This window comes from Buteo buteo, chromosome 1, assembly GCF_964188355.1.
Source record: "Buteo buteo chromosome 1, bButBut1.hap1.1, whole genome shotgun sequence".
Taxonomy (NCBI): domain Eukaryota; kingdom Metazoa; phylum Chordata; class Aves; order Accipitriformes; family Accipitridae; genus Buteo; species Buteo buteo.
The window spans coordinates 76,815,334-76,831,809 of record NC_134171.1 but is presented as its reverse complement, the minus strand read 5'-3'; the positions used below and the strand labels follow the sequence as shown (position 1 = coordinate 76,831,809).

The following is a 16,476-nucleotide window of genomic DNA, read 5'->3' as shown; positions in this document are numbered from 1 at the left end:
GTCATAATCTTAGACAGTACTGCTGCTGTTGGTCACCTCAGTAGATGATGGTGGCTCCCACATCTTTGACAGTAGTAGAATTCAGAGGAGATTGTCATTCTCTTAAGATTTCTAGCTGGTATCAAAGCAAGCAAGCAAGCAAAATTTTAAAAAGGAAAAAATGGTAAGACACCTAAATATTAGAGTCACACGACTTGGTGAGAATCCCAGCCACAGACTCACGGTGATTCTGCATTCACCCTCTCCAAACTGAGCTGTTGCCATTGTCTATTCAAGCCAAAGTCTTCAAGAAAGCTGAAGCTTTTACACCATGTAGTGGCCAACATCCCATGGAGTTGGGTGCTAAAATATTAAATGACTTCCAATTTGTTATCCATTCTGTATCATACTAATGGTCCTCCTCTTAATGGTCTTTCCGGGAAACAACTTCATTGTTGCATTGCTTTACTTAGACACAAGGACTGAGAGAAACTAAAACTGATGCTTTTAGTAATTGATTGCAAGACTTTATTAGCTATTGATCTTAAATCACCTATAGAAGAAAATCTGGAGGAGATGGCGACATCTTGAAAAATTCTAAACATTAGAGAAAACTCATCTCTTTGTAAAAGCGAGCAGAGAAAATAAAAGGTAGCAAATCATGGGTAAGAAATAAAAATGGTGAAGGTACGGGTCACACTACTTTTACACATTTACAACCCTGTTGATTCAGTATACTGTGTCAGAATTTGCAGATGGGGAACCAGTAAGGAGTCCTGTAACTCAGTAGTCATCTCAAAGCGCTTGTAATTGCTATTTTGTGAAAGCGAGAAACAAAGACTGGATTAGTTTTTGTGGGATTGATAATTTTTCATATTGGTACTTAAGGAAATAGAATCAACCGGGCAATTCCATTGTTTTAACCAACTGGAAAATACGTGGGGAAAAACTACTTTCTCACATAATGGGAGCTGTGGATGCAGCTCGGGGGGGGGTGGTGGTGGTAAAATCTACGGCAGCAGCTAGGAACGATTTTACTGCATTTATACGAAACTTGCGTTTTCGGGGTCTGCAAGTTCCCGAGAGAAACAATACCGTGCAGCAGCGTAAGGCAGCCCCCCTGGGCGGCCGGTAAGAGGCCTGGGACAGACCCCGCGGCGGGGCCAGGCGGCGGCAGACCACCATCTATCTCTTCGGGACCGGCGCGGCTTTCTCCCCGGCGCACGCCGCCGCTCTCGGCCGCCTGCGACGCGTTTCCCCCGTGCCCCGCGGCGCGGCGCCGGCGGGCTCTAGGACCGCGCGGGCGGCGCGGCGGAGGCGGGCGGGTTGAAGGGCTCCCACCTGCCCCGCGGCCGCCCGCAGTCCCCGGTGCCGCGGGGCAGGCGATGAAGGGGCCGCGGGCGCCCGCGATGTTCGGGGCGAGCAGGTACAGCATCCCGCGGCCCGTCACCAGGAACCTGGAGGACCTGGACTCGGTGCAGAGCGTCCTGCTGCACAGGTCAGTGCCGGGGACGGGGAGGCGGCTGCGCCGGAGGAGGTCGCCGCAGCTCGGCCGGGACCCGCCGGCCGGCAGCTCCCCGGGCGGGGGGACGGCAGCGCGGCCCGCGGGGCAGCGGCGAGCCCTCCGGCTCTCCGGGGAGGTCCCCCCGCGGCAGCCCTTTGTTGTGGAGGCAGGAAGGGAGAGGGGCCGTTGTCCCTGCCTCCCCTCCCTCACCCTCCCCGGGCGCCGGTGGGGCGCGGGCAGGGGAGGCGGCGTGCCATGCCGTGCCGTGCCCGCCGCCCCGGGCGGCGGGAGCCGGGGCTGCCCCGGTGGTCGCGGGAAGGGCAAGGGGCGGCTGCCCGCGGGGCAGCCGCTCGCCCTCGGGCTTCCCGTCTTCCCTGAGAAGCGGGGGACCTGCAGGTGAGGGGAGCTCCCCTCTTGCACCTTTGAAGAGCGCCGTGCAGGACGGCATGGTAGCCCAGGGGCTACGCCTGCGTTCCTTACACGTGTAAGGAGACGGGGGGGGCAGAGGGAAACTCTCTTGCATCAATTCCATAAGCGTTTTGAACCCTTCTTTAAGGCGGGGGGAATCTTAACTCGCACACAAACTCAAGACGGGCACTGCTTCGGTGGATGTGCCGGAGGCACGCTGCGTGAGAAGCTGCTGCTTTTTCCCCTGCCTTCACCATCCCTAACGTGCAATTCTCCACAGCATCCCCCCCCCCCAAAGACATCTCGACAATAGGATCTTACCCAATAGGCCAACGCAGGACTTTCAAAGCCACCCTCAGTGCCATTTTCTTTGCGCTGGCTGAGAGCCCCTTAAACTTTACAGGGGAAACACCATCCCATTCAGCAGTATCCAAGAGAAGCTAATCTCCAGTTGTTCTCTAAATTGCCCATTTCCTAACGCGTTTTCTCGGCTAGGTTGATTTATTTCCTACTGCAAAGAAAAGGTACGCTCTCAGTGCCAACTCCAAGCAGCTCTTGCTATGGAAACTAACAACTAATTATTAACTCAGCTTCTTTCCAGCTCAAAGCATCAAACTGAATAGTTGATTAAAATCCATTCCTGTGAACACTGAGGACGAAAACATTGAATGCAGCAAGGAGGGCATGCCAGAATCAGCCTGTTCCTGCATTGCACTCTGAAGCTTCTTTATAAGAAATAAGCATGCCCATATGCTACCAGGGGACCCTCTGGTATCTGAAACCCTGCGCATGCATTTGTCAGTGACTTAACAGAAAATGTTCCATTTTAAAGTTGGATTAAAAGCATGCTGCCCCATGGTATTGCTTATATTAGTATACTTTCAGTGTAAGAAGGTGCTATTCATACTTGAAACATTTGCATGTTGACTGACTGCAAATAATGGTTTTCTTTCATACTCGACATGCCTGCTATGCATAGCAGGTGATCCTAAAAAAGCCTGTAGATTTAAAGTGAAGTAAAAACAGTAGGAAAAATCTTATTTGAAATTACAGCTGCTTTTCATGCTAGAGGGAACTCTGTAAGACTGTTTTCCAAAAGAATGAAATGGGTTGAACTAGTCTTCCTGAATTCTTCATGGCTGTCTTCTGTTGTTTTTATGTTCTTCTTCTAAAATACTTTCTGTCATCCAGTTGCGTAGAGGGAAGTTGATATAGAAAGCTTAAAAAGTCAGAACAGTCTATTTCTTGAGCACTGGAGTGTTTTCTCATAAAATTTTTGTTCCTTTGGTCATAAAGGTAGCCTTCATTCTCCGTTTAGTATCTTTATATGTATACAGTCCAGTGTCACCATTCAATTCATGCCACTTTGCTATGGATGGTCTCTATGCAATAATGTCAGAAAAGCTGTGAACAGATTTTGTAATCGCAGTCTTACTCGTGTAGTTTTATGTAAACCTTGTAATCACAAAATCTTATTTATTAAGGAATGCCTGTGAAATGTGCCTTTTCTCTCTTAAGAAAGACTTTGGTGGGGTAGGGGAAAGCTGTATTGTCATTAATCTTTAAAACAGAGGAACTTACTTCTGTCCCATTTTTGCTGATGCTGTGCACTGGAGGACTAAAAAAATCAATAGGAATCAATAGTTGAAAAGCCTGTAATGTCACTCTTTAGCAATCCAGATTTTCTATTAGTTTTTTTTCAGATGTTTGAGTAAAGCAGGTGTTAGCAGTAAGAAACAGAACTGTTAAACCGATGAAAATATTTTCCTCTTAGTTTTATCTGCTTGTAATGTGTCATGTTATACCTGTAATATATCATGTTATGTCTGTCCAGTTGTTGATAGAGCCTTCCTGGAAATATTATCTGATTTGAAAACCAGGAAGAAGGAAAAAATGAAATAAGAAGAAGTCACTTAGGCCTTCTTATTTCTTTAACAATAATTAAGAGCTGTAATTTGAAGTATGGAAGGGGAGGGGCAAAGCAAAGGAACACTTAAAATGGTGTTGATACACATAGTCTGTGTAAGAAAGACAGATTCAACTATAGCACAGGTACATCCAGTGAGATTTATCTTGCAGTATTTCTATAGGCTGTTCATACTGTGTACACCCAACAAAAGAGCCAGAAAGCTGGGAGATCCAGTCATTAGAGAATTCTCCCAGTTTGAAGCACTGTTCAGATAGCAGAGAGGCAGTGCTGCAGTCTGTGCTCTTCTTTGCCCACGCTGGCATTTAGCAGGGGAAATGACCCTGAAGAAGAAAGGGAGAGTGCTGAAATATCAGGGATCTGATACAATCACTGGATAGTGCCCTGGCACCTCATGGGCATAAACTGGGTAGTCCTAAGTATCAGGTAGCATTCCCTCATAGCAGAGGGAGCGTTAGTTCACCCCAGTATACCAGGGGTGTAACATCGTCCCAGTTTTCAGCCCTGTGTTGAGAAGAGCTCAACTACATCCACAACTCAGGCCCAACATGCCTGCTGAATGTGAACCAGTGAAATCTATCTGGTATATCATCAGTGAATCACAGGTCCTGGTAAAATTGCTAAGATCAGGCCTGACTATACAAACCCAAACACAACAAGTTAGAGCAGTCATAAATGCTAGTCCTGAATTTCCCTGTGCTCTTCCGTCTAGCTGCTAGGAAAGACTGTAACTCCAGCCTTGTTTCTTCATCATCAGGTTGAAAAAATCATTGGTCAGTATGTAACAGTGGAAAAAATGTTAGTTTAAATTGGACAGTGGTTGAAGTAGGAGTTTGTAAGTATCCATGCAACAGTACCAAAAAATAGAGTTACGCCCTAGTTATGTTCCTCAGAAAGGACTGCTATGTATCTTTGGTGTGTCCTATATACTGGCGTCTTTTAACTATGATCTACTCCTGAATATAAATGTGGATCAAGGTAGACTGTTATTTTTAAAGTACAATAGCTTTTGAAGCAGGTTAAGCCAAAAACATAACAAGGAACTCTTGTTCTGAAATGAATTTCCACACATGGATTTAGTTCCTTGCAGGAACAGCTAACCAGAACAACCTTAAGGCAAAAGAGAGTGCTTTTTAATTATCCACTTTTAAATGCTCATTAACCAGTTGTCCAGTAAGGGTGAACAGTAGTATTGATGCCAATAATGCCCTGTGGCAAATTTTTGCCATCTGCTTGTTAATAACAGCAACCTAGCATAGAAAGCTTATGGGTTCCTTAGTGAGAAGCATCAGCCCAACTACTTGGACTAAGTGTAAAGGATCTGCCAGAAGACAAATTATTTCAAGTCTTTTCCTAATATTTACGCACAAGAAATAAGAGGCTTTCCTCTCGAGAGGGATTGTGTGGGAAAATCTGTGTCTTCACTAAAATAAAATCCTGCTGTGTGAGATATATTATGTCTTGCGATCTTTAATTGTTCCCACAGCAGCAAAATTTCCACATTCATTTCAGAAAAATACTTAGGTGACTCCCAACTACCTCTCTCGGTGGACCAAAATCTTCCATCATCCTTTCCTTCATGATATGGTTATCCCTATAAAATAGCAAGTAGTGTAAGACTGCTGCCTCCTTTTTAGAGAGCCTGTATTTCTCACTTATTGAGCAAACAACTGGAAACAATTAACCAACTCTTGAACTCAGTGAAATTTGACATAACTAACACAGGACCATCTGGCATAGACTATCACTTCTCTACAGAAACACTGCAGTGTGTTGTTCAGTGTATTAAAAATGCTTGCAAATACAAGCAGAATTAGGGAGGGCAGGACAGTGTATCTCATCTACCTTTGTTAAAATTCTAACTCCTGCTGTATTCCTCTTAGAAAATTGTAACTTGTTACACTCTTTGGGAAATGCTGTTTATGCAGACTATTTTGTTTTCACAAAGTAAATTGTTTGGGAAGTGGGGTACTTTTAAAATATTTTTTCCACCTGTTCTTCTGGAAGTGAAAGAAAGAATGAAAGTTGGTGCATATCTTGCATTCTGACAATTGGAAACAACTAAAGATCTGAATTTTTGTTTTGCTTTGTTTTTTTTAAAAGTATTGCCTAACATGCAGGGATTATATACTTTGCGTGAAGTGGTTGTTGCCAGCTCAGATAGGAAAAACCCCCCTTAAATTATCTACCATATCCTGTCCTGAACTGAATGAAACCATATTAGAACAAACTTTTTTTTTTTCTTTAAGTAGGGAATGTTTTTGTCTCCTCCTTTGGAGAGGTTTGTTGTCTTAAAATCCACACAACAGTGATTTATCTGTAAAATCAGGTCTTGTGTAGGCACTTCAGAATGGCCACAAAATTTAGTATAGGTATCTCTAACTACTCCAGTTGAAGCCTTAATCACATGCATACAAGTCCAAAACATTCCTATCTGTTAATTCACTTGAAATCACACTTATTAACGAACACTTCCCTAAAACAGTTTCAAGCACAGGAATTTCATACCAGAATTCTGTGACTATAAAACCTCACTGCTGAAGCTGTGCAAATATCCCACTGAGCAGAGATTAAATCCAACGCATTAAAAATGTTCCAACAATTATTCTCCATCCCTTTCCTTATTCACCATGCGTGTCCTGATGTGTTTACTGACAGAGCTACACAGCAAGTTGTCTGCAGGGTTGCCATGGGTCTTGTTTTTCATGGATGTGAATAATTTAAGTCCTGAAAACTGAGTAGTTTTTTTTCTCTCTCTCTTGACTGTGCATGATTTTGCATTTGTAGACTGCCTTGACTGCTTTAAGGTGCCAAATCACCGAGCTTGTTTGGGTCTGTCTCACATCCTTGCCTCTCCTCCCTAACCTAACTGTTCTGCTGACTAACCTAATGAGAAGTTATGGTAGTTTCTCTCGACTCTTTCAATGATCATAACAGAGCATAACATAAAGCACGGAAGTATTCCACTGCTAACCATTTGACTTGATGAAAATTACTATTTACCTCACGTTTCTTTCTCCGGATCAGTTTTTGATTATAAGCAATGCTTTGAGGCTCACCCCGGGGCTATGAGTTTCATTAACAGTCTCTTTTATGGAACTGTTGCCGAGACCTTAGTATCAACTAAATAAATAGCCTGTTCTCCATTACGCGTTCCCTATTGACACACTGAAAGACTTTCAAGGGACTAGTGAGACTCAGCTGTTTGTTTTGAGGAACTAAACGGGGAGGTTGGGCACTTCGAAGCGTTTGTTTATTACGACTCTTACCAGCCAAAGGAGGCAGGCGAGCTGGCCTTTCTGTCAGAAGCCGCGCTAAAACTACGCTTTACCTCCTCCCGAGGCGGGCAGCGGTGCGTGCCGTAATTACTGCTTAGGAAAGCCTGGTGCTCTGAGGCCCGTCGCCGGTTCCTCCCGGGGCCGGCTGGCGGTGCGGGGGCTCTCGGTGGGCGCGGGCCTCACAGGCGGCGGTGCCGCCGCCGCGACCGTTAACGCTCCGCGCGCGGCAGCCCTGGGCAGGACGCGCCTTCAGGCTTCCCCCCTCGTCTCCATGGCGCCGGGCCGGGCCCGCCAATGGGAAGGGCAGGGCGCGGGTCACGTGCCCCTTCTCCCCCCCCCCCCCCCCGGCGTGCTGGGGTGCGGGTGTCATGGCGTCCGGGGGGGATGGCGGGAGTGGGCGCGGAGCCGCTGAGGGGATGGAGTCGTCGAGGGGAGAAGGCGTTGAGCGTACGGGTACCGGCGGCGGCGGCGGCGGCGGCAGCGAGAGCGGCTCCTCCGCCACTTCGCCGTCCGCGAGCTCCGAGTAAGGGCGGGGCGGGGGCGGCGGCGTTCGGTGCCCTCCGCTGCCGCGGGGCCGGGCGGGGGGATGTGGGCCGGGCCGGGGGTTTTCCCCGGGCGGGTCGTTTTTTAAGAGTGCGTTTCTCTGACGAAACCCTAAAAGTAACGTGGGGAGCGGCAGCGTTAGTTCAGCTAGCGGGCAGCCCCTCGGGCTGGTGCCTGTACTAAATACCTGGGCGCTGGAGGTGCAGCCCTCCTGGTTTAGTGGCCTGGTTTTGGGGAAGCGGTGGGTGAGAAGACCACTCTGTAATACCAATACATGTTTTAAAGTCGTGTGCGCAACCGCTGGCGTTTTCTTTTATTAGGGTTTTGGTTTTTAATTCATATAAAAACTTACTCTCTGTCAGATCCCTGCATTAAAGCAACTCTGCTTGACAGCTCAAATGTGTATTTCGAGGTCTAATCAATGGCATTTTGTTCGGCCTGTTATTTTCATTATGCAGTGACGTGAAGAAGAAAAAGAAGATTTTATGTGGGAGAGGTTTGATGTGTGTTTAAGTATACTTGGTTTTGTAGTTGTCCCATACTTCTGGCTCGGTGAGAAACAAAGCTGTTGGGTGCACACCTACCTTACTTTGTTTCTGTGTTTATATGCCAGAACTCAACTGTAACACTTTTCTGCCTGAAGCCATGCTTTTTTTTCTTTTGTGTGTATTTGGTTTTTTTTCCCAATTCTTTCATCTAAAATGCCTACTTACTGGTGTTCTTTACATGTGTTCAGAGGCTAAAGCTGTGTTCCACAGTTTTCAACACAGAACACAGTGTGTAATACTGTTGGATAAATTGAGATGCGTCTTTTGTATCACTGCATCAACAGTACTGTGAAGCTTTAATTTTGGGTCCAAATAGTTTCTCCTGTTGGGCCTGTTAACACTCCAGCTTTCTGAGTACAGAAACAGGAGGTGAAGATGTGACTTGTAGTGAAAAGGGAGGGAGAAACAGAGTGCAGTTTGGCAAAGTAACAGGTACAAAGATAGGCCTGTTAGCTATTTGAAGATAATGGCATTTGAAGATAATGGCAGATTATCTGTATCTGGTTTTATAATCGGCCATATTTGATAAATTAAAGAAAGAAAAACCTTGGGAATGGTCTTCTGAGTTAACAGTTACTGACTTCCAGAATAAGCTTCTGACAGTTGAAACCGTGCTGCTTGATAATACAGCTGATGTGGCAAAACCAAGACACGCAAAGGAACATTCATATGAGGGCAGAAGTAAGGGTTATAGGAGTGCTTCTTTCTCAGACCCCTGTGATTTTGTCCAAGGCCTGTTTTCAGGCAGATGTGCGAAGTGAATGCTTACATATGCCATTGTGGAAGTAGTGTGGTTTTGGTTTGGTTTTTTTAATAGTGTTGTCTGTTTTAACAGAGTTTAACATTTTCTGTCACTTTCACTAGTTGTGATGGATCCCAACCCCTCAAGGCAGCCATAGCTATTAAGAAGATGGCAGCTTTGTGTATACCAAGTTGATGCCTCAGTCTGAAGATGTACTTGGTTGTTGTGTAGGCAAAGGTTGGGAAAACTAAAGATGATCTTTACTTCTGCAAAGTATCATATGGGTGGAATTTAATCATACGGTGCAGTAAAATAGTTAACCCTTGGTTTGTTGTTTAATTGCTTTAAAAAAAGGCTCATAGATGTTAACTGTTTATTGTTTCTGAGTGTCCTTGGGTGAGAACAGTCACTTGCTTCGGAATCAGAACTTGGATCCTTCGTTTCTAGTATATGTTTCTTCCATACATGGACAATTTCAACTGGCACAGTTTTTCGGACGTTTATCCCAAAGAAGAAATACCTGTGTGGGATCCGTGAAACTGTTCTTAGAGGAATTTGGGTCTTTCAGATTTTTAGATCCCTCGATTGAAGCTTCCAGGCCTACACAGAAGCTCAGGTTATTGTGTAACTGCCTGTTTTGGCACAAGGGAAGAGACGGAAATGGGATTATAATTTTTTTTAATTTTATCTTGGTTTGAATCAGTTGTGAAATTAGGAAAAAAACCTGTCATACTAGGTGCAGATTTCTTATTTCAGACTTTGCTTTTTTAGAGGTCTGTATGGATCTGTGTTCAGAAAGTAATAGTACCTTTACACTACTTCCATGAAAATGCCTTCAAGGAGAGCAATTCATGCCCTTGTGACACTTTTTCAGTCTTCTGTCTTTATCAGCTTATTTGCATAGAGGAACTTTGTCATGTGTGCCCCTCCTTGAAGAGCCTTCTCTCTGGAGCGCTTCTGTTTGAGTGGACCCAGTGTAAACCCCACCCCACCACCACCACCGCTTTTTTTTTTCCGCTTGGTCCATGTAGTAGCTTCTAATGAAAACAGGCAAGGAAGCTGGAGAACATAAGTGTGTGAACTGGTATCCAAGTTGAAGTTTTGACATCTACCCCAAAGAAGAAAGCTTTTCCAAAGAGCACAGTCCCTTTTAAAGAGGAAATAAAAAGGCTATCGCACATCACAGGAGTTTCTGCTAACCCAAATGTTATTTCTTTGTAAATTTCTAATGTCTCCTTTATCAATTTTGGGGTTTTCCCCATTTTGCTTACATGCACCAGACTGCAGGAGTACTTCTTAAAAAAAAACAAACCAAGGAAAAACTCTGTCTTGTTATTTCTTACCTACCACCTTTTGAGAGATGTTAGGTTAGATAATTGTCTGGCTCTAATAACAGCCTTTAGGTGTTTTTATCTTTCTGATACTTTGCTTGAGTAAGATACTCAAGATCTTGAGTAAGATGTGGTGGAAGATGCAAACTCTGACTTACCCATGACCATCAGGAATAGCCAAATTATCACAGGTGGTGGCTCTTCTTTTAAAACTATCAATTTGGGCAAAATAATTAATAACTACAGAGGAAATGCATGATGTTTCTTCCTGTCTGCAACATCCATAGACCTCCTTAACTCACTGGGGTTCCAGGAAGAGAGTAATGCTGACGTTTTCTGTATTCTTAGTCCAGCCAGATCCTCTCTTTGAGCCCTTAAAGGTGCTGTGGTGCAGTGTCTTTGTACAATGTTCTCTGTTCAGCTAAACTTTGAAGCTGTATCATTTGTCTGTGTATTCAAATAAATGCTCTATTTGAATTATATAATACTAGTTTTAAACAGAATTTGCATCCTTGAGTCAGTAAAATTAGCTAGTTCTAGTATAAAATGTATGAATGTATGTTAACTTTAAACAACTAATGATATTAATTATGATGTAAGTCTCCATTCTAGTTTTTCCTTATTTGTTTTTTATCAGTGTGGACTCAGATTCATAGAACGGGAGACCTGTTTGTCATCTACTCAGGAAGAATGAACTGGTCTTGTCTGTTCCTGAAAACGTTCCATGCAGAACATCCCAGATGTTCCTTACATTGCCTGCTAATGCTGAGGGTTTTTTGGTTTTTTGTTTTGGTTTGGTTTTTTTGTTTTTTTGTTTGTTTTTGGAGAGGGGCTGGTGATAAAAAAGCTATCTTAATATTTAGCTTAAATAGTTTGGTACATTAAACCACTAAGTACTCCTGCTTTGACCATTATTGATCCTCATCCTTCTGTAGTAATACTCTGTGGTTCATCTTGGGGAGGGGAGTGGTGGACTGTTTGGTCTGTTGCCTCTCAGCTATAATTTTTTTGTTTGTTTTTTTTTCTCAGCCAAAAGAGTATGATTTCCTTCAGTCTCTTTCCCTTTAAAACATGTTTATAAACTACTCACTATTTCTCTCTGTGCTCTGGGCTTGTTCCAGTTCTTACATCTTTCTTTAAATGTACTATCCAAAACTGGACATGGTTGACACATCGCCATTGCCAAATTAGGGAAAAAAATTTTTTGTGTTGTGCAGATGGTACTCCTGTTAATACATCCTGTAGTTGCTTTGCCTTTTCTTTGCAGCAGCTTCTTGCTAGTGACTTAGTGATCCACTCCAGCTGCTAGAACTTTTTCTATAGTAGTGCTGCCTCTTTACTTCTTGTGTATTTTTGCCTGTGAGCTTGAGTATGCTATTTTGAACTTGCCTTAAAAAGTGTTACCTAGATTTCATCTTGGAGTTTTTTGGTGATGTTGAGGTGATTTAAAAATGTTAATCTTGTCTTTCCAAAGTACAAGTCTTCTTATAAAGGTGTAAGGGAAGAAATAATGGGAGAGAACAAATAGGATGGCATTTTTTCTGTAAGAGAAAGCCCCATTATACACATGAATGTAATTACTAATTAAAACTTGTATATGTAAGAAATGGTTTGGGGTTGGTTTTCTTTGTTTGTTTTCAGAAAAGGGAATATTGCTTTTTGCAATGGCTGTTTTCTTGTAAGGCATTTGAAGAAACTCTTTTAACGTTTGTGAGGGATGTCTTTACTTGCCATATCCATCATTTGTCTGAGAAGAGCTCTTACCCTTGTGGCAAACTTAAAGCAGTTGAAATTCAGGAGGCAACTTTTTTTTTTTTCTCCCTCCCACCTCCCTGTTGCACTGTCCCTATCCTCTCCCTACTTGAAGTAATCAGATGTCACTTGCATAGCAGTCTTCCTTATTAGAGCTGTCACTGATCGTTCTTCTTTCTTTCCCAGTGACCTTGAACCTGAATGGTTGGATGGTGTGCAGAAAAATGGGGAATTATTTTATTTAGAATTGAGTGAAAGTGAGGAAGAAACTCTGCTTCAGAACAGCTGTCCAGAAATGCCGTCGGTGAATCATGTCAGGTTTCGTGAAAATGAAGCTGAAGTTATTCAAGAGGGATCACGAAAAGAAAGAAAGTATGAACTGAAGAAATTGACCAAAATATTAAAAAAGAAGAATCTTTTACCAAAGCATTCTGATAAGAAAGGCAGTGGAAGCTGTAATATGCACTCCACTGGTCCTACTTCCATATTGAAACACCAGTCTGCTCAGAAAACGGGTGTCACTGTGCAGCAAAAATACAAAGATGTATATGTTTATGTAAATCCCAGAAAACTGTACAGCACTGAAGAAGATGAGCAGCACAGGCTGCTGGAGGCCTTAGTAGGGATTGTCCATCAGTCTTCATGGAGCAGAAGAGCGGAAAAACAAGGCAGGAAGAATAAAGTCATCAGAGGAATCAGTGAAGAGAAGCTTGTAGTACATGGCTTAGTGCCAGGTAGTTCAGCAATGAAAACAGGTCAAATCTTGATTGGTAAGTAATCGAATGAATAGTTAACTTCTGCAGTCTTCCTTTAAAATGATGACGTAAAAAAATTTTTTTTTTGAGGCAGCTGTCTTTAATATTCCTGAGACATAAGCAATTACTTAAAACAACTGTTTTGTCAGTTCTTGAGGGATTATTTTAAATAAATGTCATTGTATCTGATGTTTTCTTACCTGTTCACTTTTACTGTATTAGTGGTTTTAAGAACATGTGACATAAACTAGAAGGTGTTAATACAGTAAGGAGATGACTATCCTTTAGGCTTACCGGGAATGAGCAGCTTGAACGTGGAGCAACAAATACCCCACCACCACCTGCTTTAATTTAATGCAGAATTTGTTCAGTAGGTAAGTGGGACTGGGGAAAAGCTATAGTCTGCCAATTACTGTATTTTGTTTTCATTTTTTTCCACACTATTCCCCTTAGTTAAAAAGCTTTACTGTATATGAAGAAAAAATACTGCATACAATTTATGTTTTAAACTTTCTGCATAGCCTAGTTTGGATATTCCTCTGTTTAGCAAGTATACAGCTGCTGCTTCAGCAGTTGTGATCAGAAGGCCCCCAAATACATAGTGGGACTGCAGTTTTAGAAGGCATTGAGCCAGTATAGCAGCTCTCCTTTGTGTTGGTTTGGCTCTTGTCAGACACTTCCATGAGCTGATGCAACTAAATAACCTGGCAGAAAACTAACCCAGAAGAAAAACTGCTTGTCTAGTTTTTGCTGGTATAGTTAAGTTAAATTTGGGTTACAGAAGGTCTGACAGGCACCCAAGCGTGAATAGTGGAGGGGAATGAACTTCTGTGGCCAGTAGTGAAGGAGCAGAAATACTCCTGCTTCCAGCATCAAGAGGACTCAGCACTCACAAGACCCCAGGCTCAGAGACAGTAAATGTGAGACAGCTAGCCTACACCTGCAAAGGGTAGAAGGTTGTTTAATTACCCTTGAAGTTGGTCCCTTGTAGAGAGAGTGCAAAGATGTGATGTTGATTAGAAGATCGTGAAAATCTTAATACTGTAGTAGCACAAATCCCACAGTCAGCACGAGTGCTTTTGAAATTCCAATGTTTTGTGTGTAAAAAGGCAAATCGTGCTTTGAGTAGCTGATTTTTCTAGTGCATATTTTTGGTAGGGATGCTAAAGAATACTCCAGAGGGAGAACTGGATAACTTTCAGATTTTACCAGAAAGAACTGATTAGTCAAGAAGTGGGGGATGCAGACTGAGGAGGAGGAGGGAGTGAGTTTCAGCTTGATCTGCTTAATGGTGTTTAATCTAATTAGTGTAAGTGTGGGTATTTATAGCCTGTAGGTTAATTTTGAGACACAAATATGTATATAACGGCATGTTTGTAAGAGCAGGTGTGAAGTCAGAACACTGTAGGCAAATACCAGATTCAGGAGATAAAGCTAACCTTCTAAATGGAGATGGTACTTCATCTGCAGTGCTTAATGCTTCCCGGAGCTAGTGAGGACAAAAACTGGTTTGGTTTTGTTTTAAATAGAAGAACATGTAAATTAATCTAAAGAGTCTTGCAGTTTAATATGTCCTAGCCTATCATCAACCTCTATTGCCTTGTTTTTGCACAGTGGAAACAAATACTTTTAAGCATGCTGTAGTCATTCAGCTCTTAACTGGGAAAATGAGCTGTATTCTGTGCCAACAGTATAAAATGTATAATTTTCATATAAAAATACTTTCAAATTATATATCTATAGTGAATGCTGAGTACTCTGGAATTTTTATGTGGTATCTAGAAATAGGGATGCTTTGCATAAATGAGATGCTCAGGTTTCAGTGCTGTATGCATAAAGAATATACAGTAAAAAAAAAAGTTTTGTTCCAGTCAAAAAACTATCTGGTTTACTGCTTCCGCATTGCATGTCAGAGGATGGGATAGCTATGGTATACACCCAAAGCCTGATTTGGAAGCAACTGAAGTTCAATAGGATCTGAAGTTGGACAGAAAGTTCAAGAAAAATACAGTAGAACTTTGCTTTTTTTGGTTGTTTTTGTTGTTAAAAGTAAGTTTTAGGAATCCTGTTGTGAATTGTGGAAACGGTCAGTAAATAATATTTCTGTGGTCAGTCTAAAATTGAAGTATTTGCACAAAAGTTCTTGAGCCATGAGGCAGCTTCTTGAGCCATCACAAATGAGGAATACCTGATCAGTAGAGCATGATGCCTGGTAGCTGGTTTGGTTATAACTTTGTTCATCCTCATTGACCTGCATATGCATAGATATTAACTTCTTGTTTTGCTTTTTAATATTTTAATAGCCTTCAATGGTGCAGACCATTTTTTGTAGTAGTCTTTTGTGAAGCAAATACTAAGTGTATTTTCCTTTTAAAATACATGCTTCAAAATGACATACTGTGGTCTTCCTGGTGACCGGTTTGCAACATGCATTGCAGGCAAACAGTCTTGGCTCAGGGAGTTGTTACTGAATTTAACTTTTTGCCAGTTAACATAAAACTTCAGAACACTGTTTAAAGTACTGAGAAGATGAAAACAAAACAAACCAAGACCCCAAACAATTAAGAAAATGCCTTCTTCCCTGCCTTCTCCAGGCTCAGCTTCAGTCAAACATCTCTCCTCTCCCCTTTCCCAGTCTCGGGTACCCTTGTTTTTACTGCACATTGACACTGTGCATCCCAACTCCTTTGGTGAGATAACGGGTGGCACAAGAGGGTGTGTGTGATGTTTTCCTTCTGCCACTCATCGCTTCTTTCTTGTTTTCCTCTGCTGCAGCATGACTTCTCCATAGGCCGCAGCCCTTCAGGGATGGGTCCCCTCCGTGGGCTACGGCCCCTCCTCTAGTGACTGCTGCTCGCTTTTCAGTACATTTGGGCAGAGGTGCCATGGCTCCCCTGGCTAGGTGATGTTTTGGTAGGCGGTGAGTTGCTTACACTAGCTTTGGAACTGGCTATGAGCAGCACAAGGCAGCTCGCGACCTCCTGCCATGTGAGTCACTCCTGCAGCACCCCACTACCAAAATCCTGCCAGTAATGCCTGATAATGGTGTTCTAACTCTCCCATGTTATTTAAAATTTGAGCTCTAGATTATTTTTCCCAAGGCTTGGGTTTGTAATATGTTAAATAATAACCAAGTTAGTGATTACTTTGTATTTTCATTGGCAAATTAATTAATTTTTCAGTGGTAAGTATGGTAGCCACTGACATGGCTACCAAGGTTGAATTGTAAGGGAGATTAAACTCTCTTCATTTTTTTCACTCTGAATAAACAGTTACAAAGTGGTTATTGCTTTAACATTTCTTAGTAGAAATAACTGGTTTTGCCCCCCCTAAATAATCACTTTCCTTAGGTGGCTTGTTCAGTTTATTCTGAAATGTGTATCCCTTATAGCTTTGAACACTTAAAACATCTGTTTATTATTTGTGCACTACACTAATTTTTTTTATTTAAGATTGCATATGGAAGTCGTAAGTCTTGTTGCTGTACTTTATTAACCAAGTAGAATGCAGGCGCTGACCATATGAAAGTAAATGCAACAGTTTTGCAAGCTAAAAAACCCCTGCCGCTTTGTAACTCTGTAAAAAGATGCCACTCTATGCATGTGTTGTTTATCAGTTCATTTATTTATTTATTTATTTTAATATTTAGCAGTTCAGCATCCATCTTAAGTTTTCAAAACAAAAAAGCCCTCATTGATTTTTAAATTCT

The 16,476-nt window shown here is 42.5% G+C and overlaps 1 protein-coding gene across 3 annotated transcripts in view; it reads left to right on the top strand.

Moving 5' to 3' along the window:
• Positions 1 to 1,346: 1,346 nt before the first annotated feature.
• The window catches only part of INTU (inturned planar cell polarity protein), a 57,698-nt gene continuing 42,568 nt past the window's right edge, over positions 1,347 to 16,476 (top strand). For 2 of the 3 annotated variants that reach the window (XR_012651784.1, XM_075036799.1), the window contains exons 1-2: positions 7,452 to 7,619; positions 12,199 to 12,782. Coding sequence is in view for 2 of the 3 variants with exons in the window: in XM_075036799.1 (XP_074892900.1) it covers positions 7,465 to 7,619; positions 12,199 to 12,782 (739 nt within the window). In the remaining variant the exon portion in view is untranslated. Of the gene's footprint in view, positions 1,478 to 7,451; positions 7,620 to 12,198; positions 12,783 to 16,476 lie in introns of those variants that run through there. The other variant, XM_075036803.1, reaches the window with a different exon arrangement.